Consider the following 27,768-nt stretch of genomic DNA (forward strand, 5'->3'; position numbering starts at 1 on the left):
AATGGGACGTTCCACTAAAAGTGGTCAAGACCAACAGGGCTAAGCTGCTGTGGGACTTCAGCTTCCTGACTGACAAACAGCTACTGGCGAACCAACCGGACACAGAAGTGGCGAACAAACAGCAGAAGAGGGCAGTGGTGACAGATGTGGTGATACCAGCTGACGCCAACATCAGGAAGAAGGAACACCAGAAGGTTGAGAACAGCTAGAACGGACATGGAAGGTTAAGGCTGATGTGGCCCCCGTGGTCATGCGAGCACTCGGGGCGGTGACCCCCAAACTGGGAGAGTGGCTCCAGCAGACTGAAACCTCAGTCCAGAAGAGCGCAGTCCTAGGAACTAAGCTAGGATACTGCATAGAACCCTCAAGCTCCCAGGCCTCTGGTAGAGGACCCGAGCCAGAGGACGACACAGACCCCCCCTTCAAGGGTGAGAGGAACTTCTATTTTGACCTTCATCACCAGGCTGTATGATACAACCGAAGGACAACTATTACTAACTATCATTAATTTCTATTTTATTTCGGGGCGTTTTTTTCTTTTCCAGGTTTTTCATGAAAACCTCTTTGCATGAGACGTAAAATATTGACACCTTTACTTTTATCACTCAGAAAGGAGGAGAATCATTCCGCTTTTACTGAAAAGTTTATTCATTTTAATAGGTGCAACTTATACACACACACACACACACACATACATACATGTAGCTGCACACACTCCTACGCACACATTCTGAGGAGGAAACAGAAGGTTGCTTCTTCACTCTAGACAAATTCTGAAATCTGTACAGTGGCGCCACCTTGTGGCTAAACGAATATGGTGAATCCTCCTTTGTTTCTTATTGTTCCCCGTCTTCCAAAGCACATACAAACGTCACACAGTGAATTTCAAACATGTACACAGCAAAGCAATATTACATTGTGTGGCTAATTTGCATTACAGTACAATACATGTGCTGGCTACATTCAGTTTTTCATCGATTTACACCGAGTGCAAAGAAAACCTGCTTATTCCTTTCAAAAAAATGAAACCAATGGCGACATTTAAATTGAAGAAAAAAAAATGGAAAAAACGGATTGAATTTCGGTTTCGGAACCAAGAAAATTCAATCTTGTCAAGTCTTTTAAAGACTGAAATAAAACATTTGACATCACAACTTTTATGTCACTGTGACACACTTACAGGCCCTTTCACCGAAAGGAAAACTTGCACTAATGCATGGTAGAACTAAAAACTAAAACAGAGGTAGAAGCTTTTTTGTTTTTTGTTTTTTTTGTTCCTGGAATACAAAAAACACACAGATGTTTATGCCACTAACAGTTTTTGGTTTCATTTGGAACTACATGAGCTCATGCATGGCACGGATGATGTCAGAGGGCTGTAGCCGACGCGCCTCTAAACTACCAGCTCCAACGCCACTTTCTTTTATTTTAAAACACAGAAATATAGCGAGCAAACATATATTTTGTAACAAACACAAAATGTCCACCGACAACAGGAAAAGCAGATTTTCATTCACTTTTTTTCCCCCTTCTTCTTCTGTCCTTCGAACTTTTCACATCGGAAAAATTCCACCGACATGGAATAAACTGTACAATAAACAAACTGTACACAAAGTCTTTATTGTTGTCTCGAATTCCTGAAAGGCACTTTAGATTGCTCATGCTCTACTTAGGCACTGGATCGAACTGAAAGCTTCCTCTCATGTTTCTCCCATCCAATTTTCTGCCTTTGTATCCAAAGTATTACAGATCCAGCTTTTAATTAGCGTCAATAGAACTCAATCAGATATTCCGGGTAAATCTGATTGCTGTCAAAAATGACGTAAATCTTTGGATTGGCCATGTCGTCCACGCAACTGTCATAAAAGTTGGTGAAGCTGGCATCCTTGGAGGGCGGTCTGCAGTACATAGGATGACCAACTGTGTATTCTCCAACAAGAACTCTGGCAAGGAACATGGTTTTATAAGGCGGCTCGCTCGCAAATATGGGCGGGGCCAGCCCGTGTCTCTGTAAAGTGGTGTTGTGCTTCCCAGTGGTGTGACAGAATTTACTTGAATACTTAGAATCCCGGGCAAAATAACTCCCTAGAAAAGAGAGAGAGAGGGAGGTGTTTAGTAAAAATAAATAAAATAAAGGACACAAATGAAAGCTGAAAGAATTATTTCACGACCGGTGCTTCTACCTTTGCCGTAGACGTCGCCGTGACTTCCTGTCAGCCGCCAGTCAAAGTTAAATGTACAAATCGCTTGTATGTTGCTGTGCCCTGTGCCGTGAAACAGCATTCGCTCCTCAATATCCAATGTGCGCTTGACTTTTCGCAACTGTGTTTTCTTCCTTGGGGTGTGGGGGGGGGGGGGGAGGGGGGGTCGAGTGAGAGAATGAAAGCATGACATCATAAAGCGGCACAATGATGCGTTTTAAATCTACCATTAACTTTCATGAACATGAGGTGCCTTGAAAAAAATTTTTTTTTTTTTACCGTGTTTACAAGACTACACCTTTTAAACACCCCCCACCAGTTGTATTCATGACATCGTAATTTAGGTTTTTCCGAAAGCTTCGAGTTCATGACTTGCGTATTTGATGACGTTTTTATACATGGCGGAGCCCAGGGACAAATTTTTGAGTTACATTTCGTGGTTTATCTTAACTATTCAAATATCTGTCTGGTGAAAATCTTAATATCACAACGGAAAAATCATGTTATTAACCCATTGCTTGTCGACAGCAAGAGTAACGTTAGCCGAGATAGCTAATGTAACGTTAGCCAGCGGTAAAAACCGTGCCACATGAGCAACGGTGTTCCCGTCCGGTCACCAACTGAACTTTTTTGATGCAACTTACGATAAATCCCCCCTTATGAAGGATGAATAAATGGTTTTGCGTTATTTCTTGCATTATAAACACTTCCTAAACCATTAATTAACAGTTGTGAATGACTGATTTCCTAATCAGTTCATCTAGGTTTTCAGTTAACCCTGACAGGTCAAATAGCAGTAGCACCTTCATCTCGTAGAGACATCTAGGAAACAAGGTTATGGGTCAATTACAAATGTTACTCCATGGTTTATGAAGATTTTACAATGCAAGTAATAATGCACTTGCTACCATTTATTAACCCTTAATAAGGGGAGAGCTACTGCTAAGCCGAACTCATTTGTTATAAACATAGACAATCAATGAAAGAAAAAGAAATATATAAAAAGCTGAAATTCCTCATATTCAAAACTCCAGCCCAGAGGCAGCAAATATTTGGCAAATTTTCAGGAAGAAAAAGAGGATAGTTTGATTGGGTGTTGCAGCGAACTGTTGGTCATTTGTGTTTAATTGTTCTGGGTAACTCTGAAGCGAATGTCTGATTTATTTGTTTTTAGCAACTTTTTTATGTGAGTCTAAAGACAGAAGGCATGTGACTCAGAAGCTCCACTGGCTGCTGCAGTGGCTGATTCTTCTCAAAGATGTCTGATAACATCTCAACATAAATTCAATACAGAGAAGTACAACGCTCCTTTTCTTCAAAAGAGATGAAGTTAATGGTTGAGTCCAACTGGCTGGTATTGATAAGAGAGATCGATACGCTCGGGGGCATTGAGGTTTAGACGGACGGGACAATATGGAGTTTTTGATTCCTGTCCTAGTTTGGTTGGAAAGAGAGAGGGGATCAATGGGCTACCCGCTGATTTTTGTTTTAAATATTACAAATGGATATTGTTAGTTAGTTGTTAGTGTTGATTTCATTGTGGTGCGCCACAAAAAACCCACAGTCAGCATGATTTTGTCCATCTGAGCTGAGAACTTCCCCAATCGCACGCCTAGTTTGATTCTTTACATCAACAGAAGCTTTGTCAGTGGGTATAAAATAGGAAAGTACAACTGTTCATACATCTGAGAAAACGTGTCATTGTTGTGAATTCATTGTGTGCACTTGAATAAATCGAAATGAAGCAGAAAGACCCAGTCAAGACTAGGATCTTACCTGCAGAAGAACTCCCACAAGTCCAGGTTCTGGATCCTCTGGATGGATTTGATTGGATGATCCATTGTCCTTTCATAAAGTCTCGCTACTTCTTTAAACTCGTAGGTGTCTCTGCCAAGCTGGATGAGCTGGAAAAAGAGGGAGCGGAGACAGAAAAATATCTTAGAACTTGTAATATTGCAGATTTTGTGCGTGTGCTATGAGTTTTGCAGGATTCATAACGGTGACATAATGTGCCTTATTTGTGACTCTGTTTCAATTCCAGCATCTTTTCAATTCAACGGAACATGCCAACATTTTGTAAAATATACTTACTGTCCATCCACGTCGAAGATAGATGGCCTTCTCTGAGTGTAAATTAGAGACCTGAGACCAGCTGACTGCTAGTTGCTCTATATGCTCTGCAACGCTAGTTGCTCTATATGCTCTATATCATTATTTCATTATCAATGTTATTCAAAACTAGTTATGGAGAGACTTTTGAGAGAGGCATGCTAACCTGCCCATCCATTACAATTCATTGTGCTAAGCTAGCTAGCAGGTCTCAGTTTCCTAATGCGCACACAGATGAAAGAAGGGTGTCTGTCTTCTTGTCTGGCTGACTTTTCTGGGGCTTGATACTAAACAGAGCCAGTAGCTAATTGAATGTGCATACTATGTCTTCTATAGTAACCTACACGCACACACACACACACACACACACACACACACACACACACACACACACACACACACCCCCACACACACTCCTCACCTGATAGGGCTCATCTGTGTTGATCCTCTCCCAGTGACAGGGAACAGGCAAGGCAAGATTATCACAAATAAACCTGACAGACAGAAAAAGTCATGTTGTTGAGTCATAAATGAAATCCTGGTGTGTGTGTGTGTGTGTGTGTGTGTGTGTGTGTGTGTGTGTGTGTGTGTGTGTGTGTGTGTGTGTGTGTGTGTGTGTAAGTGTAAGTGTAAGTGTAAAAGAAGATCCAAATATGGGTCAGTGGCTCCCCCTGGGATCTGGTTTACATTTAAGACATTACGTCAAGGCGAGCGTAGCGGATGTTTGAACTCTGACTTTTAAACCTAAAGCCTCCTAACTCCCAACCACATCTTCCTTTTTGTAATCTTCTCTCATAAACAAAGAAATGAAACCACCTCACCTGAAGCCAGTTGCAGAGTGAAGGGAGCGTTTGATTGGTCGCTGCTTTCCCGTTGTTACATTTATCTGTCGCATAACTGGCGAGGAGAGATTAGAAATACAGGAACTCATTAATCCCGGAGGCAGTTTTCCTTTAATAATCACATAGGCTGTATAATCCCAGACTGATAACACAGACTTTACATCACTTTAAGCAAAAAGGTTGATTCCCTATCATCCTACCTGAGAAGTCGAGTCTGTAAGTATACTTGGCAGTATAGAATTCCATGACGCCGCGCTGGTTCCTGTTGTAGCACTGTTCAATCTGAGCGCTGGTCACGGAGCAGGCTGCGCTGGGATCAATCTGACGCGTGAGGTGAAAACAAAGAGTTAGCGGCTAATCTGTTGTTTCGGTGCTAATAAGGTGAATAGAAAGAGGTGGACAGATGAAGTCAGAGTCACCACGCTGCCATTGGAGGATTAACAATTTGCTTTTGAGAAAGAGAGAGAAAATAAATCAGCATCTACAGTTAACAAATAAATAATAATAACATAAAAAATTAAGAAAAATAATGGTAAAACACTGACGCACCTTTGGGGTTTGAACTGTTTGTTCGCAAAAACAGTAATTTGATGATGTCATTTTGGCCCTCCGGATGTATATAATAATAACATTATGAAGAACAGGCCTGATAATAAGAAAAGTTAGTTAAAAATACTGTAAATGACTGTTTGTCCTTTTATTCTTGTTTTGTCAAACCTGAATATATGATGGCTAATTAGATTCGGATTTTCATAATTTCATTAGACACAGGACAGCTGATAAGCCTTCATTTCATACATAAATGTTCTCCTTATTGTTTCAGTCTGTACTTGGAAAAACTGAGCTGCAATGTAATAGAAGCACTGATGTGTTACAATCTGCGTAAAAGCCTAAAAACTGTAAGAGGATATTAGTGCCATTTTACATTTCTGAGCTGTTGGCTCTCCAAGAGTGCACGTAACCTGTGGCACTTTACCAGATTGAAAAACACAACAATAACTGAGAAACCAGCGGCCAGATTTATCATTCACGAAATAATGACTACATTACGTTCAAAGATACTGCATGGAAAGTCTAATCATGGAGGTCAATAAGGGCGGAAAGGGAAGTCTGTGACGTTGCAGTGATTTTACAAGCACTAATGCCAGTGAGGGAGGGGCGATGGGCGGGAACGTACAGTAAAGAGGCTGTCATGTTCGGCTCGGTGTCAAGTCGTCATGTGAACTACCTCAAACATATGCCACACTCCACATTCCGCCAAGTAGAACCAGCACCAGTTGGGCTCTGAGGTGTCCATCTCCTCAATCTCTGTGGACTCCTCCTCGGACGATCTGATGGCTAACATTGCTAAATCTGAAATTAGTACAAACAAAAAGAAGAAATACGCCAAGACATTAAAACAAAAAGAGGGTTGGGGGTACGGGGGTTTTATTTTGTCTTATTCGCCAGACAAACCTAACGTCAAGGAGATGTGTTTAAGCCATGGTGGTGAAGGCATTTCATCCTGTAAACAGAATACAGGAAATTGCCATATCTAGCTAGCTATCATTAGCAGCTGCAGCACCGGACACTTCGCAACTCTACAGGTGTCTTACCGGGTTCCAGCCTGTCACTAACCGGGTCCCCGCCCTTACTGAGACACAGGTCCGTCGGGCATTATGGATAAAGCACCAGAAATCTCAGACTGGAGGTGGGAAGGGATGGCTAACGCTCCATAACATCTTTTTTTTTCTCCCCTATCAATGCGTTGTTTACTTTTACTTCCGCGGTCGTCACGTTTACGTCAATGCGCCAGAACCCTGTAACCCCGCCCTTGCATGGCTTCATTATACCCTGAGTTTGTCATGTCAGGAGAATAATCGTGCATCAGGGTATCTGAAAGCAGCATTTTTGTAACGACTATTCATGTCGTTGTGTAGTCCTAATTACTACAATAACGACTGATTATATTCATATAATATTTCTGGCAGGTATATATCCATGGCAGGTGTTTGTCAGGGCTAACTTTTAACAAGGCACTTCAAATATCTAAGGTGAAAGCACGACATGGGTTCCGTTTTGTTCAGTTAATGTAGTCTGGATATCAGTGCTACTTTTTCAACATGGGCTGTCGAAGAGTTTTGATCCATATTCACTTAATTCGTCATACGTCACTATAACTGAGGGATGAGGATGATGATATCACTCTCCTTCCTTTGTCAGTCATTCCACAGGTCCATGGCTCATTACATCATCATTTAGCTTGTTTACCTATTTAAATTCAAACAAGGATAACGGTTAAAAAAAAAGGTGTTTTAAACTGATGCAAAGTTCACTTTTCGTCCCAGCTTTAATTATTCAGTACTTAAACGATGAAAAATACTGTTATATTACATGAAACGGGCATGAAAAAATGTATTAAAAACAGCTTTGGCTGCTTTTGGCTATTCCATTCACAACTGACAACTTTACGACAAAATTAAATAGGGCAAACTTCTCCGAAATGAAAATACCTCATATGGAAGTAATTTATTCAGCTGGAGGAATGACAAATATGTATAAGCTGGTTTACAGTGGATAAGACCTTATTATTAATAATGTAAAGGGGGAAAGAGATGGATATGTTCAGACATACATCTTTACAGAGCTCTTAAAATGGGATTTCTGTCGACGCCTTCGCAATGCCAGTCAAAGTAAAGACAAAGTGGCATGCATGACGTTTTTGTTCATTTCGCGGTGCAGTAGCTTTTGCCTCGGACTCACGTCTTCATATTTCCGCGCCGCCTAGCGTGCATGTGTCCTAAAAGACACACCCCAAAGAAAAAAAACAAACCTTGTTGTACAAAATCTTCTCAGTTGGTCATCGGGGGCGCGCATAGCAGACGGACGCACGGGTGAGTTGCATCTCGTCTTGATGGTTAGAAAGTTGTTGGTGCTTCTCTTCGACATTTTTTTTTTTTTATAGCAATCAACACAAGGAACTTTCTGTCATTTCCAGTTCAGCGTGTATCGGAACGTTTATGTTGGTGCATGAAAATACTGAAGAGCAGTAATTTTACATCAAACGTGCATTGATGTTTTTTTTTTTTTCATCTTCGACTAAAGAGCTGACATTAATTGCTTTATCTGAAAAGTTTTTTTCTTTTTTGTGATCCATAACAACAGACTGAGAGAGCATGACTGAAGAAACAGCCAGAGGGGGCCCGGAGTCCGACCCCAGTAAAGGGGCTCCAGAGGAAGGGGCTCCAGCAAGGGGGAAATGGGCAAATAAAACCGAGTCCAGACTCTCCATGATTGCAGGAGTCATTGGTCTTGGAAATTTTTGGCGCTTTCCTTTTCTGTGCTATAAGAATGGAGGAGGTGAGGGCTGATGGTGATGTGAATGTGTGTGTGTGTGTGTGTGTGTGTGTGCGCCTGAAAAATGTGCATAATGTGCATTTACAAAACGAGATGAAAAATAATTTGAATGATGGGTTGTGTTGAGAGGTCCCAATCATCAAAATCCTCTTTTCTTTCTTGATTTACTCCGAGAAACGTGCCCGGCGTCATAACAGTGACAGGAATTTGAACTGCAGACCATTTTATCATCCTTCTCATGAGAATAATGTCCCCTAAAGGCGACAGTGTCTGACATTGTTCATGGATCTGGAAGTTGGATCTTTGAGGTTTCTTTGGAGCAGAGTTCAACAGAGATCTTAACATAGATCTGGATCGAGTAATCTTAACATACCAGAGCAGCTCCCTGTACATAAGGATTTGATGTGTGTGTGTGTGTGTGTGTGTTTCTACCGGTTTTTTGATGACCCCCCCCCTCATATTTCCAGGTGTCTTCCTCTTCCCTTACTTTGTGCTCCTCCTCTTCCTTGGTATGCCCTTGTTCTTCTTGGAGACGGCGTTGGGTCAGTACACCAGTGAGGGCACGGTCACCGCCTGGAGGAAGATTTGTCCCATGTTTGAGGGTAAAAACAAGGCTAAGTTGCATGCAGAGTTACATACATTTTTGTCAGTCGATGAGCAGGAAATGAAGGCTGTCACTGAAGTTTAAATCATTTTTGGTGAACAAGAGACCACTGTTTACTACATGGGCATGAATCACGTAGACATGAAATCCTATTTTCCTTCCTCCAAAGTAAAAAAAAAAGAAAAAATCACAGTAGCCTCTCTTTTCAAATATTCTGCAGCGACAGCAATGTTTGAGATTGAAAATTTGATGCAGCATTTCACTTTGCATTTTTTAAAAAATGTGTGACTACATAAGTAAATGTGGGAGCCTAGACGCTTTTGTCTTTTTATATAATTTGGAAAGTTTCTAGTCCACTAGGGTGTTTAAACAATATTTCACCCAAAAAGTATGCATCAAAATAGGAGTTTTGCACTCACAAGTATGTTTTTTTTTCCCCCCTCTGGCACCCATTCTTTGCGATGCAGAACGAGGTAGCTGTATATTTAGCTCAGGGCTAACAGTCACTGACAGCTAACAATAGCCACAGCAAAAAAATCACCCAAAAATGGCAGTTTGCAAACTCGTAGCTGTTGGCTATTATCTAATTACAGATAGTGAATTATCTACCGTCAACTATTTTTATGGTAATTTGTTTAACTGTAGCAGTTTAAATTTTGTCTTCATAAGTAATTCAAGAGCAGTTCATCCATCCATCCATTTTCCTCCGCTTATCCTGTTAAGGATGGCGGGGTGGGGGTGTGGAGCCTATCCCAGCAGCCTTCGGGTGAGAGGCGGGGTTCACCCTGGATGAGTCGCCAGTCCATCACAGGGCCAAAACATAGAGACGGACAACCATTCACACTCACAGTCACACCTACGGTCAATTTAGAGTATCAGTCAGCCTCGTCCCCTCTTGATGTCTTTGGACTGTGGGAGGAAGCTGGAGTACCAGAGAGAACCCACACAGGAACAGTGAGAACATGCAGACTCCACACAGAAAGACCCTGTGCTGGAGCCGGGAACCCAGAACCTTCTTGCTGTGAGGGGACAGTGCTGACCACTGCACCACTGTGCCACCTAAGAGCAGTTCAATTTTAGGTAAAAGGAAACTACAATCCTCAGTGCTCTTCCGCGGTAGCGCCAAGCTTGTCCTGGTAGCGCATTCAGCTAAGTTGTGATAGCCCCAAACTGGAAGCATCATGGTTTGTTTTGAGCTCAAATCAAAGTGTTTGTGGATTACTGAGCATGTAGCTGGATTAAGAAGATATGGATTAAAACAGTAATGTGACTGATAGTTTTTAAAGAGACATTCTTGGACAGCTTTGCTGTAGCGTTTTTTGTTGTTGTTGTTTTTCTTTACTGTAACTTGTTAGCTGTGAGTCACCATTAGCTTCAAGCTAAGCATGCATAGCTCGCTCTCGCTGGATTTGCATCTTTGTGAGCTCAGAATATCTTTATTTGTCTGCACTTGTACCGTTTGATTGATGTGTCTCATCATCATAATAAATGAATAAACACAAGGGAGACATATTTACTCGATATGGCTGGAACCTGAATCAGGATTTCTAGCCTTTAATTCTCACGTCACACAAAACCAGTTTCCAGAAATGTAACCTCGACAAAAAAAATCAGTACAAAATCGCTAATAACAATATTTTTTTGATCCAACAGCTGCTGTTCTTAACCCCAGTCACTATTTTGTCCTTCCTACTATTTTGACCATTTTATATTGCAGATGTTTAACTGGTGCTGAGCTAAGACTCAATTTTATATCCGTAGTGCTGGATCAAAAATAATACCTGTCGTTCTGTCTTCTGAAGGGATGTTTCTTCTTCAGTAGATATCATGACGCATGGTAGAGTAATTCTCTTGGTCCATATCGACTGTTGTGGAATCTGGGGGTTGATTGTATAATATTGTGAATTGACGTCCCCTCAGAACTAATAAAAAGCCTGTCTCCTGCAGGTTTGGGAGTTGGGTCGTTCGTGATTATGATCTACATGAACATCTACTACATGGTGATGATGGCGTGGGTTATTTTCTACCTTTTTAACTCCTTCCTGAGCCCCCTACCCTGGAGCACATGTAACAACTGGTGGAACACTGGTAAGGCATCCATTTGAAAATAATCAGTGTTGGCTTGTTTAAACGCATGTGTTTTTCATTAAAGGTTTACACAAAAATGCCCACCACATCTTGTTTTCCCGCAGATGTCTTGAGGAAACGCAAGAAAAACACTCGCCTAAGCCTTTTCACATTTTGACAGTGTGCACCGTTTATCTGATGTTTCTCTCTATTTTCTTCTAGCGCTGTGTAATTCTCACTTTGGCGACTCCTATGCCATTCACAATCACACCAGCTTGTCACTCCTAAACATCACTCTGCCCGACTACGCAGAAAACTTCACCGACATGTAAGTCGCTTCACCTTCAAATACTTTTGATTCATGTTTGGGTCTTGAAAATTGTTGTACATGTGGCAGAAATCTGTGTTTATCTTTGGCTCTGCTCACATTGTGGTACCTTTTCAACTTAATTTTACATTGACAGCTAAAATAAAACCTTTGGAGCCTTCATGCACTCATTCTTTAATTGTGTTTTAAGCACTTAAACAGCACAAGAGACAACATGATACAGAACACACTCGCTAGCTATCCTCCCAATGGTGTATGAGTAACCTGTGGAGAATCATTGATCTGACACCTAATTCCATCAAAAGAAGATGTCCTACTTAACTTACACGGGTAGTGATAAAATAAAGGGACTTTTAAAGAAGTATGAAATGAGGCAGTTGGGAAAAAAAGCATTTTGTTTAAGATTTTGCAAGAAATCCGCTGCTGTAGTGCATTGAAATCCTTCAGAGGTGTTTGTGTCGCACATTAAACGAACAAGCCAACTTTTTTGAGGAAATACACTCAGTTGCAATTTTCCCGGAGCATAAAAAGATGGCCTTCTCTCCCCGTGCGTGAGCGAACTGAGAATCGCAGTTAGCTTAGCGCAATGAATGGTAGTGGGTGGGAAGTGTTAGCGTAGCTTTGGCAAAAGTCATCAAACACATTTTTGTCCAAAACAGTATTTTCCCGCATTAAGAAAAGCACGTTTGTGTATGTAAGATTTACATGATGATCTGACGCAGCACCCCAAACACCTCATTGTGACGTTGGCCAACAAAACAAGACGTTTAGCGATGACTCTAACTGGAACTGTGATCACGGCCAAATTTGTAAGTGAGGATGAATACTTGTAGACCAATGGAATACACGAACTTTAACTTTTGACAGAGGTACGCTAACACTTCCCACCCACTACTATTCATTGTGCTCAGCTAACTATCAGTCCTCTTGTGTGGCTCTGAGGAGCACAGCCAACAAGCACATTTCCCCCAAATTTGGTGAATTCCATTGAGAAGAATGTTTTAAAACCTGTGCAACAGTCCGTTTTATTACTGATACAACCTTAAAAAAATTCTCTGGGCTGTAATTCTTTGGTTGACTCCTGATGACCGGAAGTGAAAACATCAGAACGTGACAATTACATTGTAAGGCGAGACATAGCAAATGCGTTGCAGAACTTTAGCGAGGCTACATCACACTTGTGGTGTATTTGCGAGCTACACGAATAGAGCGATGAGAAATAATGGCCTTTTGAGTTGTAGCAGCTTTTCGGAAACACCTACAGTTTTATGAAGGTTCTTACTGTACATCTGTTTCTGTAATAAAACACAGCACATTTTAATAGCTACCCCGGGGACGATTTAGGGGTGAGCGGTAGGCCCAGTAAATCTTAAATTCTAATTGACATATGATATGAACATCATCTAAGCGACACCACTCGGAAAACCGATATTTGCATCGCAAATAAATGACCTGGTGAATGTTTGGAGCTGAGAAATTATAGCTAAAGCAACCTTCAGGTCAGATTATTGCTTTTCTCATCTTACTTTACCTGCTTGAGCGGATTGTTTTATATTTTCAGTGATGAACTTCAGTCTGTCTGGATGCTCAAGTCATCGCAAGAGGAATTCTGGATGTGAGAGACACCAACACACACACACACACGCACGCACACACATACACACACGTTTTTTACAACGTAAGGAAAGAATGTTATGTAAGACTCCCAATGCAGCAGGCCTTCCTCTGGGAGGGAGGGAACATTCCTCAGCCATCACTCTTAATCCTTGCCAGATACCGAAAGGCCATCCGTAGTTGGAGAATGGAGCATGTGTGATGTTAATGAGACAAAGCAAAAAAAGTTTGCACAGCAGAGAAAAATGCAGTCTGCAGAACCCTCACATGATCAATGACATCACCAAATTCAAACCTTGAAAGAAACTTGTTTGCCCTTTAAAAAAAAATAATAAATTTTTTTTGATGCTTTGATGTAAGATCTGTCGGAACATGTATTGCGAAATCCATCATGTACTCTAGTTTGCCTTGATGAAAACATTATGTGTGTGTGTGTGTGTGTGTGTTTTATTTTCCTGCAGCTTTTATAATCAACTGAAGCTGTGGAGCAGATGTCTGATCCTTTTCAGCATTTGAATTTGTTTCCACAAGGACATGAGGGATGGCTTTCAATGCATTCTCCTTATACTTACATTTTTTAATGTTTATTTCAAGTGGGCGAAAGCTATTGAAAAGAGAAGCACACTGATGATTTGCACATCTATTATTCTGCGTATTTGCAAAGAATGACACGTGTTTACGTGTCTTGTTTCTTTGCTACAGTCACCGCGTGTTAAGAATATCGGACGACATGTCGCTCAAATGGGTACACTGGGACCTGGCTCTCTGTCTCCTGCTTGCCTGGGTAATATGTTACTTCTGCGTGTGGAAGGGAATTCGAAGCACAGGCAAGGTAAGAACACAAGGTCCCAACATGAGGTTGCACCCAATTAATCCAACCTCCTCTTGATCTTTCTGGGATGAATCGAAATGAATCTGTGCGCACAATGTTTCAATCTTAATCCTAATTTTATTTGTATGAAATCCCATTTGGTGCTAATATCGCTAAATGATACAGTTCTTCTATGGGATCATTCAACAGCATCTTTGACTTACACTGTGATACTAAACAGAGGTCACATGGAAAGTGAGGATTATTTCGTTGGTTCTGATCTGCATCTTCACCACTAGAGGTCCTTAAACCTTACACGCCACTCCTTTAATGACTGTACCCCTAATTGCATCGCTTGTAGTTTTAGTTTTGGAAGGAGTTTTCCTTTGATTACATCACTGTATTGAAGGGATTAGTGGCTTCACATTGATGCAGAAATTAGACACAGTGTGCAAGGATACAGCTGGCACATGAGCACTTTTACAGGGATATACTTGCCTTCCTCTCCAGAGCCAGACAAGAAGACAGATACCCTTCGTTCCTCGGTGTGTACACGAGGAAGCTCAGCAGCTGACTGCTCGATAGCTATGCGCAATGAACTGTAGCAGATGGAAAGTGTTAGCATAGTTAGCAGGTGTTAGCATAACTCTGTCAAAAGTTATCAGAGAAATAAAGTACGGGATCTCAGCTTGTCTGGATATAATTATTCTAATGGTCTCTTTCAAAGTGATGATTAGTTGTCACTTTTCAGCTCGTCAACAAAATGCTTTGTTTTGTTGCGCGATGGTACAGTACAATGGGGCCTAAATGAAATTACAGCGCTTTTGTCAGGAAGTAGTTCAAACTATGTGTCTAATTCATGATGAGTGGGATAATTGAGTGAAAATGACCGCCTCCTCCTCCTTCCCATATCTACACTTTGACTGGTGTTCATTGAAATTTGCAAATGGTTAGCCATAAGCTTCAGATGTATTAGCATTTTGTTCTAGTACATAAAATACCGAAGTGAATGTGTCTAAATGTGCGATTGCTAACAAGTAGCTCATCAGAGTGACTGCAGACTCTCATAGTGACGCAGTGCAAAGCTAGTGGCGGTGGCGTTGGAGTCGTGCCTCCGAGCTGTAGTTCGCTGGTAGCATAACGTTAGCTTTGTGTGTCTAATGCACGTACGTATGCCCCAGAAATCACAAAGGCTGTGCTCACTCGTAGCTCTAATCTTGCTAAACAGAACATTGAAGTTTCATAAACATTTGTTTGTCACATGGCTTTTTCTCAGCAATGATCCGATATGAAAGCTTTTACCCAAAGGAATGCATGGTGATGCTAACTTAAAAGGTTGGCCTATACAAACACAGCTTTGCATCCTATTTTGGTGTTAAAGCCAAAAATATAACTGCATTCACTGTCACAGCTCTCATCAAACATGTATCCTGCAGCCGGCACTGTATTAATGTATGTTTTTCAGGTTGTGTACGTCACGGCTACGCTACCGTACCTGATGCTGTTCATCTTCTTCATCCGTGGAGTGACCCTCCCAGGAGCTGGAATGGGCCTGGGGTATTACCTCATACCTGACCTGAGAAAGCTCACTTACTTATCTGTAAGGGCAAACACTCAGAACCTTTTTTTTTTTTTTTTAAATAATTTAATAATTTGTCTATAAAAAACACAATGAACAATATAGCGAGTTTTACCATCCAATTGTGGCTCTGATGCTCTCTGGCCATTTCACCCTGAGACCATCACATCATCTAACGCTTTTGTTTTCTGACTCTGCCTTGAGTCCACATTTCCTGTCCCAAGATAATAAGTCTTCACAAGAACAACAAACTAAGATCCTTCTCAGAAGAAACAAAGTTTGTCAAAGGAAGGTCCCCCCCCCCCCCCCCGAGTATACAGTAACATCATTACAGGAAGAAAAACAGCGTGCCCCAGTGGGATTTTCAAAAATATTTTGACAGCATATTCCCTTTATAAAAAGTCAATAAGCTGAAACAGAAGCCAATAATCTACCACCCTTCGTATTTCTCTCATGTAAGACGAAAGGCTCGTTCACGAACAGGCACACATACCACACTGTTCTATATTCTTGCAGCAGCTCTTTTCCTCGCTATGTATAATGATCCATGTATGTTCTCTGAATGGGGAATTTGAAGTCTGGACAATGACAACATCTGTTTCAGCTAGAAAATGGGGTCTTTTATCCCCTGCATCTGTCTCTGGCTTCTTTTTTTTTTTTTTTGACACTTCAGAGCGTGACTCTCACCCTGCACAGTGGTAAGGGCTGACCCCTGAAGCTTAAAGCCCGAGAGCTGTGCGTGTTTGGGGGTCGCTTCCGCTTTCCTGCGCTTGCATTCGTATGCTGCAGGGCGGAAAATAAAATCTACATTTTTCAGATTTGCTTTTCGATTTATGCTGCTTTCGTCTCTTTATTAGCTATTTTTGTGGGATGCATGGCATCTGTATAAGAAGATATCATTCTTTCAATATATAAGTATTGGTCAGATGGCTTATATTCGTACTGGCCCATTTTTAACACTGACATCGCGAAATATCAGTAAATATCACTAATCAGTGGTAAAATATCGGTGAATTGAATTTTTGCAAAAATCCCAATATCATGCATACCTAGATTTATTTATTTTTTAAAATATATTGGTATCGGTCCAATAAGCAAAACTGGGCCACTGTTGATGTATATTTTGCTAAAGTCTCTTCTTTGCACAACAGAAAATGGGGAAACGATACAGTGAATATACCATTTACAGGATTTGAAATGTTTTACAAACAAAGGAAAATATGAAATTCACAATATTGACGCGCCAACACCATATTTGCATGACACAACACAGCTGTTCCTGTAATGGAGAACTGCTTTCAGACCTGACATTGTGATAATTACACTGTGCTATTATGGATTCAATCAAATGATACAACTGTGTGTGAATGTTTGTTTTTTGGTTTTTTTTGGGGGGGGGGATGCTGCAAACAATTATGAATCAGAGAGACAAGTTATGCAATGCCAGATGTTCTTAACAACATAGGTCTGTTTAACAGCCTAGCTTACTCACATGTTTCTATACTACCCTGGAGACTTGGCCTCTGGGGTTTGCTTAACACATGAGTGTGTCTCCATTGTCCATGTGTCTGCAGGCATGCCAGAAACTGTACAGAGAACAGCCAAGTGCACTAAAGAATACGACGTGTCCTTCTTAGGACAGTTTTGTCTTTGTCCTGCATCCGGTACAGATAGACATTTCTGACGTAAGGCTGGGAACCTGTCCTCCATGAGGCCAGAGCAGGGGCCTGTATATCATTGGAGCCTGGCCAACTTTATCTTTTGTGTGGGCTGAGTACCGCAGTGCTGTGGTGTCGATAATGTAAACCAGATGCTGTCTTGGAAAGGGCCCAGACAGGCATTCATGGAAACAAATAAAAACTGTTGAGAACATCGTGACAGAGACACAGAAAAGTTAGAGGATGCAAATAGTGTGTAACGTAAATGTCAACACTCACAAAATTGTGTCTTAAGAGCCCATGTTCACACGGTGTCCTCTTACATCACGATCAGGGTTGTGCCCCAACTCGGCTGCACCTCACGGAAATGGAAAGAACAAAATAAAAATATATCTTAATGGACTGACCTCAAGCTGACTAAAGCAGTAATAAGGATCTGGAGGGTGACCAAGCCATATTATAAAGTATGGCAGCATATTTGATGATTTATCAGCTACCTTTAGCCGACAGCGAATATTAGCATTCGGCTAGTTCTTACTGTAGCTAACGTTGCTGGTTGTTTTGGTACATGATACAAAAAGAGTTAAATTCATGTTATGTCAAAATTATACTTCTTGGAAGACATATTTTTATATAATAAAATACAGCCAGTTATAGCTAGGACATGGTTAAATACTAATATTAGCTGTTGGCTAACGGTAGCAAATTATCAAATATGTCTTCTTTCCTTGAAAAATGGCCAATGCCCCTGTGGATTGTTCGTATTCTCTTTCAGTAAAACATCAACTTGTAAGCTATGAAATGATAAACATGCACAAATTCACTACTTGAATTGCGGTTTTAAGCATTCTAGCCTCTCAATCTAATATCAGACGAACATGGCCGCCATGTGAATATGATCTTTTGATGCTGACATCCATGATTTAAGGGGTGATTCTTTGGATGGAGTTAGCAACATTAAATCAGGACTCCGTGGTGAAAATTCAAGGCCCAGACTATGTGTCAGACATTTGTTCCTCTCTTCAGGTGTGGCATGACGCAGCGGTCCATGTGATTTACACTTACATCGTGAGCCAGGGTGTCCTAACTGCTCTGGGGAGCCGCAACAAATACAACAACAACTGCTACAGGTCTACCTTTACTGCTCTCAACACATAATCATGTCTATGCTTCCACATTCGTGCGTTGTTAGACTGAGCATCTTCTTGTCATGCTTCAGGGACTGCATAGGACTCTGCATTCTGAGCAGTGCCACCGATATCTTTGCCGGCTGTGTTGTATTCTCAGTGCTGGGATACATGGCTCACACCCAGAATATAAGTGTAGAAAATGTTGCTGGCAGTGGTAAGTTAATTCTGCAATATGTGCTGTATTAAATATGCTGGCAGCAACCAACAATGTCCACAAGATGGCATCTTGTGTTCAGATACAGTCAGATGATAACATTTTTGTAGTCACTGTGCCAGACTCAAGGGTAAAAAAAAAAATAATTACGTCAAGTTACAGTTCAGTTACAATCATCTCTCACATTTCTATTTGTCTGTTGAACCTGCTGTTCTTTTGTTTTTAATTTACAGATCATATTATATTGGGTTTCTAGTTTTCTGGTTTCAGACTATTTTAGCCTTAAGTTCTGCATGATTGACAGAGACTTTAAATCAGATGCTGTCAATAGATGCAATGATATTCTTCCCTCAGGTATTGGTTTGGTCTTCCAAGTCTATCCTAAGGCTTTGTCATTGCTGCCTGGCTCATCGTTTTGGGCTGTGCTTTTCTTCCTCATGGTCCTCCTCCTGGGTGGGGACAATCAGGCATGTAATCCATCATATACAAAGAATGGGCATCATTTACACATCCCCCTCCCCCCCTTGGAAAACAACAACAACAACAAGTGTTTTTCATATGGTTTTGCAGATTGTGACTGTGGATTGCATGGTGACAGCCATCACAGACATGTTCCCACATCTGCGGAGGCCATATGCGAGAGAGTTACTGGTCCTGGCTATTACAGTGGTCTGCTTCCTGTTGGGGCTGCTGTTTGTCACTGAGGTAATGGGAGATAAGATGGGTAAAGACGAGGATGTCAGTCTGTAATACTTTGGATAGGTAAAAGTTTTAGATTCAGAAACTTAGTGCCCAAACCGCTCTCCAGCCTTTTGCTCAGTCACACAAACACAGGAGCACATTCAGTGCTAGACTCATCCCACCTAAATGCACCACAGAGCGCCACAGGAAGCCATTCTTACCTGTGGCCATCAAACTCTTTAACTCCTCCCTCTGAGTGATAAACACATTCTTCAGTGTATCTCATGTCATTACTTAACTCTGCAATACTTAAACTGTGCAATACTCTTTGTCATAACTACTGTGCTTTGTAAATAGTTTATGTTTACTCTTATTTCTTAAAGTCTGCACATTTCTAACTATTATAATTTGTAATTTCTTACTTTATAGTACTTGGAGAGCTTTAAGAAACTGTAACAACAGAATCCCCCCCCCCCCCCCCCCGGGATTAATAAAGTATTCTGATTCTGATAATATTTGAAACATTAAATCAAACCATTGCCTCTTTTACTTGGCTACCACTGATATAGACGAAGGATTATGTTCCAGGAAATGGATTGCTCCTGGGATGGTGCTTTTTTCTTTTTCCAAGCCTGACGTTAGCATAGTCATTGGTTTCCTCAAACAAAAAAGTTGATTTTTACATTAGGTTTTTTTTTATAAATGCTAAAAATAAGTGCTGAAGTCAGCAGATTTGTTCAGCATGATTGTCTTCACAAATCAACACCTCTCTTTTGATTTTTATAATGTAAATGTGGTCATTTTAAGTATCAAGCTAACGTTATGCTAACGAATTATGACACAGCGTCAACCTCAGTAGCTCTGTGCTTCAGTTGTTGTCTCATTTTGCCGCTTGTTTACTTAAACAAGAAATTCACTATTCACTATTGGTGAAATTCACCAATAGTGCAATGTTACCGGCGTGCTTTATTCCTCAGAACAACATTTTGAAATATATTAAGCTAGTTTGAACGACTGAATTTATTTTAGGAATTAAACCCACTGATTTTTAGATGAGGGAAACGCTCATGAATGCTAATTTAGGACCCGTTCCCGTTCCTCCTGTTCTATTCGTCTGGATGGTACAAAGCTTTTTACCTGACTATGTAATCATCCTATTTGTTTTCTCTTTTCAGGGAGGGATTGTCCTCTTTAACCTGGTTGACTACTATGGCCTCAATGGAATAACACACCTCTTAATCGCCTGCTGTGAGACAGTGGTGATTGCTTGGGTGTACGGTAAGACAATATCACGGTATAGAACATTAAATTTATTACCTACACAATAACCCAAACAGCAAACGCACTTATTCTCAGCCAATTACTTTCTTGACTCCATTTATACAGTTCTGATAGGAGCATTTCTTTCGGCAGCCTCCTATTTTCATCAGAAAGTAGGGGAAATAAGATGCAGCGCAGTTTAAAATCAGGAACTCTTGCATAACATTTGAATCAGCAATCAGAGAAAACCCATTAAAATTAAACATTTCTTTATATATATTCTATTTCATTTTATGTGACTATTAAAGAAATTGAGTGCAAACAGATTTTAAGGTCATATTCTCACTGTTTGATGCTGGGTAATAAAACACATGAAATTTCACAATAACATCATTTATTGATGATAAATATTCTACAATCATTTAAAAATTAAAAAATTTTTTTTTACTATAAATTATTTGCAATAGAGTCTTAGCCCCCTTGGAGGCTGTGGACATCGTGATCATCATTCAAAAATGAACAGCTAGAAGGAAAAAATGATAATATCCTAACACCTGTCTTATTGGATCTTCTCTGACTTTTGCCCAAATTTAACCACACACACACAACTGTCAGAAATGCAATAGCAAAAACCTGAGTATACATAGTCAAGATTATAAATCAGTAATTTTCATCCATGGTATTCAGCGTGAGCGCTCGTAACATAACACCTGGTTTATTTACGTGTCATTCAGAAGTCTAAGTAAGCCATATATTTTTGCAGCTTTATCTCATGCAAGCTATCAATCTAATGCCAAGCAAAGGAACAAATAAGTGGGAATTAAGAAAATAATGGTTATGGCCTTGATATAAACAAAAAGCAGATCATGTACAGATGGCTTGTTAAACAGTATCATTTACTGAAGTACTCTTTTCGTTGATGATAGTGCTTATTTAGCTCTATGTTCCGGAACACGTGTCTTCGACTCGTTCCTCCAAACAAAGGAAAGTCAGAGTACGAGGCGTCCTTCTCTGGGTTTCATAACCACGATTTAATCAGCGCCCAGGCTGATGGATGGTGCCCCCATCCTTCGCTCAGCTGAGTGGCTGTTTGTAGTATGGATTACAGACTGGAGGGATGTGTGCCCCTCCTACTGCTCTAAAACTAATAGAAAGAAATCTGGGGCAGGGGGTTTTCCACCTCACTTCAAACACATCTCCCCCATGTTTTTTTTTTCTTCCCTCCCTAATGGTTGTTCTTCTGTCTTGCTGTGCTTCTACACCACAAATGTTATATATTCCATTTCCACAATCCATCATTCGTCTACTTTGCACAAATGGTTTTGCTCACCCCTTCCTACACTTTCATTTGCCTCGTCGTTACTGGCTCATTTAAAGGGTGTGTGGGAGTTGTTTGTCCTCCTAAATCGATTGTATTCATATTTTCCCTCAAAACTAGTCATTTTCACAGATTTCTCTGACTATTTATATGTAAACGATTTCAGGAAATGGATTCTGGAAATGTTCTCCCTGTGCCTGTGTGGGTTCTCTCCGGTACTCCAGCTTCCTCCCACAGTCCATAGACATCACGAAGGGACGAGGCTAATTGGATATTATAAATCAGTGGCTCTCAAACTTTTCTCAGAGATGAACCCCCTTTGAAATATTTTTTAGTCAAGTACCCCCTGACACACGCAAAACATTTTTGGTAGAAAATAAAGAGGTACAGTGCTGTGCCATCAGTGTCTGATTTATTTAAGTTAAACAACTTATATCAATGATTTGCTAGCGTTGGCTAATTTCTCCCCGCAAAAAAAACCCAAAACACAGTGCTTTGGGTTCCTACTTTTGGGACTTCGTCGGCTCTGGTTTCGCCTTCTTTTTCACTTGTTTCTCCGTATTTTCAGCAGGATTGCTGCTGCACTTTAGCCACATCTCCATCGTCACAGCGCGTCGTAATGGCAACGGCAGGTTATTGACGAGTGATGCTGGATCAATGGGTCAAACTAACTTGGTTCGGGGAGAGTCTGTCTAAAATTCAGTATATGAACATACATTTGTATTTTATCAAACTTTTTTTTTAAAAAATATATATATATATATATTTTTGTAAAGCTTCACGTACCCCCTGGAGTACTTCCACGTACCCCCAGGGGTACACTTACCCCCACGCCACCTCTCGCCTGTAGCCGCTGGGTAGGCTCCAGCCCCCCCGTGACCCTTAACAGGAATAAGCAGAAGAAAATGGATGGATGGATGGATGGATGGATGGATGGATTCTGGAAATTGCATTTCCTTTTCCCCTTCTTTCAAAGGACCCCCACGCGCACACACATATACACACACACTCTTTGCAATGTGATGCAGTCTGATATTGATCAGATTCTGCAATTGCTTCCTCTTCACAGTTTTTCAGACTGAATCTGAGCTAAAGTTCATCCCCAAAGTTAAACAACTGACTTCCCTCCTTCCCTCTGAAATTCAAGAATTCATTCACACCTGTAATGATGCCTCTTAAAACTGTCATATAGCAATGCTGCAGTATGAAAAAGATTACGTTGGTGATGCTGCAAAATGAAAAGACATCTCTGCAATTTCATACATCCAGATGCAGTGAAAGATTGTTTAATTTGCACAAAACTCTCCAAATTTTTTTTTGGTTTGATACCAGTCAAACCAGTACATCTGGTACTGTGCACCAATAAAAGACAAGTAAGTAAGTAAGTAAGTAATCAAAAAATCAAAAGTCGTTGCAAGAGGTTTATGCAAAAGGAAATTAATTACTTTGACATAAAAATCACACAAGCTTGTTAGCTTGCTAGCTGTCTTTGCTTCTCAATGTCAGTGCGATTTTTGAGTGGGTTTTCAGTTTAATGCCTGATATACGTTGTTGGTTAACGTTAGCTTCAGTGTTGATGTGTCATTAAACCAAAAGTAGAACAAGCGCCAAGCTAACGGTGATTGACACTGAAGTTATTTCATTATACGTACGTGGTGTATTTCTCTCGTATCCTAACATTGCACTGCTAATGAGTAAACTTTTGTTTGCCACTGAGCTCAAGTTCGGCAATAATCCAAAGTCCAGTGGGAGAATCATGAGTTTGGTTGAGGGAACCCGCGGTGATGTTAACATGGGTTAGCCTAAAAAAAACATGTCATCGCTGCGGCAAATACAGTATTTCCCGAAGTGTATTCCATAGTTTAAATGAAGTGTCTGTTTTAAATGTTGCGTTTATTAAGTGACACCCCCCCCCAAACAAAACAGGATTAATCATCTCATTTATTCAGTGTTTTGACTGAATATTGTCTTTCCAGTGTCATTTGTTGTTTGTCGAGTTTATCAGACTAACATTTGTGTGACTTTGCAGGGGCTGACCGTTTCTATGACAACATCGAAGACATGATCGGGTACAAACCAAACCCCGTGCTGAAGTATTGCTGGTTATTTATCACGCCGATCCTCTGCGGGGTGAGCTGCTCACTCACGCCTGGGTCAGAAATTTGATCCGTCTACTTTCCCTGTCTCTCTTCAAAACTCTTCCATTATTTTCTTCTCATCCGCTCAACATACATCGTAGCTTCATTACCGCCGCCCACGCTTCTCGCCTTTCATCTCACCTGAGATATTCCACTTTGCCACATCAGTGATTAAACTCACACGTAAAATAAGGGAATCTGACTTCTACTCTAAAAATGTGGACTCGTCTGTTTTTAAACTCACTTGACTGCATTTCAGTAGAACAGAGAGTCCAATACACACTCATTCAAACCTGGATTCAATTAAAGCCATTTCCTGTTTATAGAACCCAAACAGATCACCTACTTACAGACAAACATATACATTGACTGTTTCCCAGAATCTACAACACGTTTCAAGATTACTTTTTTCCCTCTTGGGGAACCTTTGAATAAAAGGGAATGAGATTTCTTTCTATAAATCAGATTACATGGATTTGTGTGGCACTTTTCTGCTTTTATGCCACAAAAGCACTTTAAAATGATTGGTAATACTAACATTATATTCTCTGAACTAGTGTTAGTTTTTGCCACGTTTTTAATTTAACCCTAGTCCTGTGTTAGATGTCCTTTGTGTTTCGTTGTCCTTGTTTTTATTTAAGCAAGTTTTATTTAATTTTTTTTTAAATTTTCATAAATCTGAGTTTATCTAACACATCCTATTTTAATTTGGCTTTATTCAATTAAAAATGACCTCAGTTTCTTTGTTGTGAACCTCAAAAGCATAGTTCATCCCAAAATGAAAATTCAGATATTATATAGTCACCGACATGCTGATAGAAAGTTGGGTGAATCTTTTTTTTTTTTGCTTCTCTACAAATAACTCATGGAGTTTAACAGGAAAAAGTATTGTTGTAATCTCCAAAATATCTTAAGTGAATGGAGATTAATTTTCTTTCTTTTTTTTGTAAAACTCAAGCAGTGTACGAAAAACTGAATCTCAGCTTCCACTCGCATTAGAGTGAGTAAATAATACCTTTTTAATTTATGGTGGAATCCCTGTAATTTGTCGCTTCAGGTTTTAGGAGACAGCTGACTATACTGCATTTTAGTCTGGTAACAAAGAAGAATTTTAGAGTTTTAGTCTAAATTTGGAATGGTTGCATACCTGAGCCACGTCCGTATCTCCTCAAAGGAAGCCGATTGGTCCGGGTTCAGACAAATAACACCGGAGAAAATGGTGTCTCACATAATGATGTGATATCGCAAAAGCAGTTGCCTCACGATTTAAGCCGATGACGGCCCATTAACCTGCTAATTAGGGAAAATAAATTGAGCTATCTTCTATTGCTGTAGGATGGTGCTACATATTCCAATATGACACCAGGAGTAAGACCGAGAAACGGACCGTTAGCACAGAGGCTACTCCATTACCATGTGCTTACTTAGGTACAGTAATTAAAAATACAGTTTCTGTTACTAAGGTGATCTGACACAGTCTGATTTCCTTCATATATATATATATATATATATATATATATATGTATATATATATATATATATATATATATATATATATATATATATACATATATATACATACACATATATACATATATATACATATACACAGATATATACACATATATATACATATACATATATATATACATATACACACACATATATATATATGTATATGTATATATATATATATTTATATATAAGCACTATTAAAACTGCTTTTAAATCAGAGTTTCTAATCCTCATGTTTCCTGTCCCCTAGTTCGCGATACTGTTTGAAATGTCAAACGTGTATGTGGTTTCCGTCTATGGCTTTTCATCTGGTATCTGGGGCGTCATAGTGGGTTCTTTGCTCCTCATCACGCCACTGATATGTGTCCCAATTTTCATTTTGGTTGCAATGTGGAAGGTGAGTGAACTCAAACGTTGTGTTTGGTCAGATTTAAGTTCAATGTTAAGATACCAACGATTAAGATATTTCCTTCCTGATGGACAGAACCCTCATATGGCTTCACCCTCCCGTGATCTGCGTCAGGCTCGGCCGCAGAAACCTTTACTCACGCTGTGTAAGTGCGTCATCTTCAAGGCGCAGATGCAGCCGAACAACACGGAGGGAAGGAACGAGAAGATGATGATGGAGGAACCTGGTGGAGTTTGAGTGTCATTTCCAAAAGTGATGGTGCTGTATGATTCTATGGCTACAAAAACACATACTCTTTAATCATATGCAAGGTTTTATAAATGTTTACATAGTTTACAATGTTTTCAGGAATATTATTTTACAAACTACTCCTCCCAAAACTGTGTAATTTGCTCATCAATAACATACTTTTAAGTGTTTTGATCACGCAAAGTCCCCCCCTCCCCCAGCTGCAACACCAGCCACATAGTTAGCTTGATGCTAATGGAGACTGATTACTAACAGCAGCAAAAATAGAAAAATAGATAGATAGACATACATTGGACAACACTTTTCAGTCACATGTTAAATATTCTACAACCAGTTGACACCGAACCAGAAGTGTCAAAGGTATTTTGCTTTTAGCTTTGATCAAAGTGTTAATCTTTGAGTATTTGCGAGTTCAAGACACACAACAGTGAGCAATTGAAAGGTAAACTGCACGTTTTGGGTGAAATACCACTTTATCATTTTAATTGTTACATCTTTCGCTTGTTGTTTTTTATACTTATTAAATCAATGAAAAGATACAATAGAATTGATATGTCAAAGTATGTACTGTTATTGGTGTTCGCGCATGTATCTGCAAGGTTGGCTTTATCACCAAGTTTATTGGTTTCAAATATCTTAATATTAATGATTTTTTTTTTAATAAATGAATGCAATGTTTGAATCAGAGTTGGTTATTACATCAATAATGTTGCCTTGTTCACTGTGCAATTTATATATCTTTTCTCATGGGAAAAAGTTCTTTTCTATATCTCCAAAATAGGAAAACAATTCCTAACATATATAATGTATATATCATACACAGTACCTTGTGTAAACCCATTTATATGACAAAATAAATCTCAGTTAAGTATTGTGATTGCATTGGTTCTATCTGGTGAGCGAGGATAAACATCCGATTCGAGTTCAATATGATGAACTCCTCAACTTCTCGTTAGTTCAACAGCGGGCCTTCATCATGACGTGTTGTTCAAAACAGATTGAAGGATTTTTATACCCTCAGTTTAATCTTGCAGATTTAAAGAAAAGCCCTCTCGCTTCTGACATCTCTTTTGGACCCTCTTCTCTTATTATTTAGTACCGCAGATTTGTGAATAAGAGAGCAAGCATAAAAACGTGCTTTAGGTCAGTATTTTCCTGTATTGTTTTTGTCATCTATATATACATCACAACCAAGTTGTGAAAGCACAAACAGGCTATATAATCTCACAGGGTGTGTGATTGGTGAACTTGCTTGGTCATAATGCCAAACTCAGTCATCTGTGTAATCCAAACTGGCATTCAATTAACGGACTATTCCACCCAACTCTCCGCCCCTCCAATCCCTCCCGTACCCTGCTGATGACCCCAAATGACCCTCACCTGTGAATAAATTTAGTTTTGAAGACCCAAAAGGACTGCAGGGTCAAAGTGCCCTTTAAAAAAGGATCAGAAAATAAGTTACGCTGGAAGTGTAATGTATCTGAGGCGATTAAGAATATCAAAGGTCATGGCCTCATTTTATATATTGATGATGCTGTGTTTAAATTAGAGGCTGTAGGTTGCCTGAGGGTGGTTATAGAGCTATAGGTTAACAAGTTGTGCAACACTTCCAGTACCAATCCTTATATAATTGATAACAAATTCCAGCCAACACACACTGTAGCACATTACCATAGTTGAAAGAAAAAAAAACACAGGTCCTGGA

At 40.0% G+C, this 27,768-nt stretch overlaps 2 protein-coding genes across 8 annotated transcripts; one reads left to right on the forward strand and one right to left on the reverse strand.

Annotated features, from left to right (window-relative positions):
• Window positions 1-614: 614 nt before the first annotated feature.
• LOC147262826 (protein mono-ADP-ribosyltransferase PARP11-like) lies at window positions 615-25,118 on the reverse strand. Of its 5 annotated transcripts, XM_086202051.1 has the most exons (11): window positions 25,038-25,118; window positions 17,429-18,942; window positions 13,019-13,096; window positions 8,976-9,061; window positions 6,381-6,505; window positions 5,353-5,473; window positions 5,132-5,207; window positions 4,732-4,804; window positions 3,978-4,105; window positions 2,184-2,335; window positions 615-2,085 (listed from the first exon to the last, which is right to left on the reverse strand). In XM_086202051.1, exons 5-11 carry the CDS (start codon window positions 6,495-6,497, stop codon window positions 1,769-1,771), a joined length of 984 nt encoding a protein of 327 aa, XP_086058177.1. In that variant the 5' UTR covers window positions 6,498-6,505; window positions 8,976-9,061; window positions 13,019-13,096; window positions 17,429-18,942; window positions 25,038-25,118; the 3' UTR covers window positions 615-1,768. The 5 variants fall into 5 exon arrangements, with proteins under 5 accessions (XP_086058177.1, XP_086058176.1, XP_086058174.1 ...); XM_086202050.1 differs by lacking the exons at window positions 17,429-18,942; window positions 25,038-25,118 and adding an exon at window positions 10,874-10,969 and having other exon boundaries at window positions 13,019-14,272; XM_086202048.1 differs by lacking the exons at window positions 8,976-9,061; window positions 13,019-13,096; window positions 17,429-18,942; window positions 25,038-25,118 and adding exons at window positions 6,608-6,656; window positions 6,748-7,185.
• Window positions 7,869-27,466, forward strand: LOC147262827 (sodium- and chloride-dependent betaine transporter-like). 3 transcript variants are annotated; one of them, XR_015112489.1, is made up of 16 exons: window positions 7,869-8,025; window positions 8,297-8,491; window positions 8,956-9,090; window positions 11,040-11,180; window positions 11,382-11,487; window positions 13,049-13,102; window positions 13,804-13,933; window positions 15,378-15,512; window positions 18,176-18,279; window positions 18,369-18,493; window positions 18,848-18,960; window positions 19,064-19,198; window positions 20,350-20,452; window positions 23,782-23,905; window positions 25,226-25,318; window positions 25,656-25,788. XR_015112489.1 is itself a non-coding variant. In XM_086202044.1 (16 exons), the coding sequence occupies exons 2-15, from the start codon at window positions 8,308-8,310 to the stop codon at window positions 25,316-25,318; spliced, it is 1,659 nt and encodes a 552-aa protein (XP_086058170.1). In that variant the 5' UTR covers window positions 7,869-8,025; window positions 8,297-8,307; the 3' UTR covers window positions 25,656-25,788. The 3 variants fall into 3 exon arrangements, 2 of the variants coding, with proteins under 2 accessions (XP_086058170.1, XP_086058169.1); XM_086202044.1 differs by having other exon boundaries at window positions 23,782-23,882; XM_086202043.1 differs by lacking the exon at window positions 25,226-25,318 and adding an exon at window positions 25,890-27,466 and having other exon boundaries at window positions 7,872-8,025; window positions 23,782-23,882; window positions 25,656-25,802.
• The last annotated feature ends 302 nt before the right edge of the window (window positions 27,467-27,768 follow it).

Source organism: Aulostomus chinensis, chromosome 4, assembly GCF_037954235.1.
Source record: "Aulostomus chinensis isolate RoL2024-O1b breed Wild chromosome 4, RoL_Achi_v1.0, whole genome shotgun sequence".
Classification (NCBI taxonomy): domain Eukaryota; kingdom Metazoa; phylum Chordata; class Actinopteri; order Syngnathiformes; family Aulostomidae; genus Aulostomus; species Aulostomus chinensis.

Excerpts from the sequence above, each read along its gene's own strand:
- LOC147262827 (XM_086202043.1), top strand. The coding sequence starts at position 8,308 with ATGACTGAAGAAACAGCCAGAGGGGGCCCGGAGTCCGACCCCAGTAAA. Across the intron at positions 11,181-11,381 it reads TAACAACTGGTGGAACACTG|CGCTGTGTAATTCTCACTTT; the intron begins GTAAGGCATCCA and ends ATTTTCTTCTAG. Across the intron at positions 13,934-15,377 it reads GAATTCGAAGCACAGGCAAG|GTTGTGTACGTCACGGCTAC; the intron begins GTAAGAACACAA and ends TATGTTTTTCAG.
- LOC147262826 (XM_086202048.1), bottom strand. The coding sequence starts at position 6,650 with ATGCCTTCACCACCATGGCTTAAACACATCTCCTTGACGTTAG. Across the intron at positions 2,336-3,977 it reads TTGTGGGAGTTCTTCTGCAG|GAAGAAAACACAGTTGCGAA; the intron begins GTAAGATCCTAG and ends CCACACCCCAAG. Across the intron at positions 2,086-2,183 it reads CGGCGACGTCTACGGCAAAG|GGAGTTATTTTGCCCGGGAT; the intron begins GTAGAAGCACCG and ends TCTCTTTTCTAG.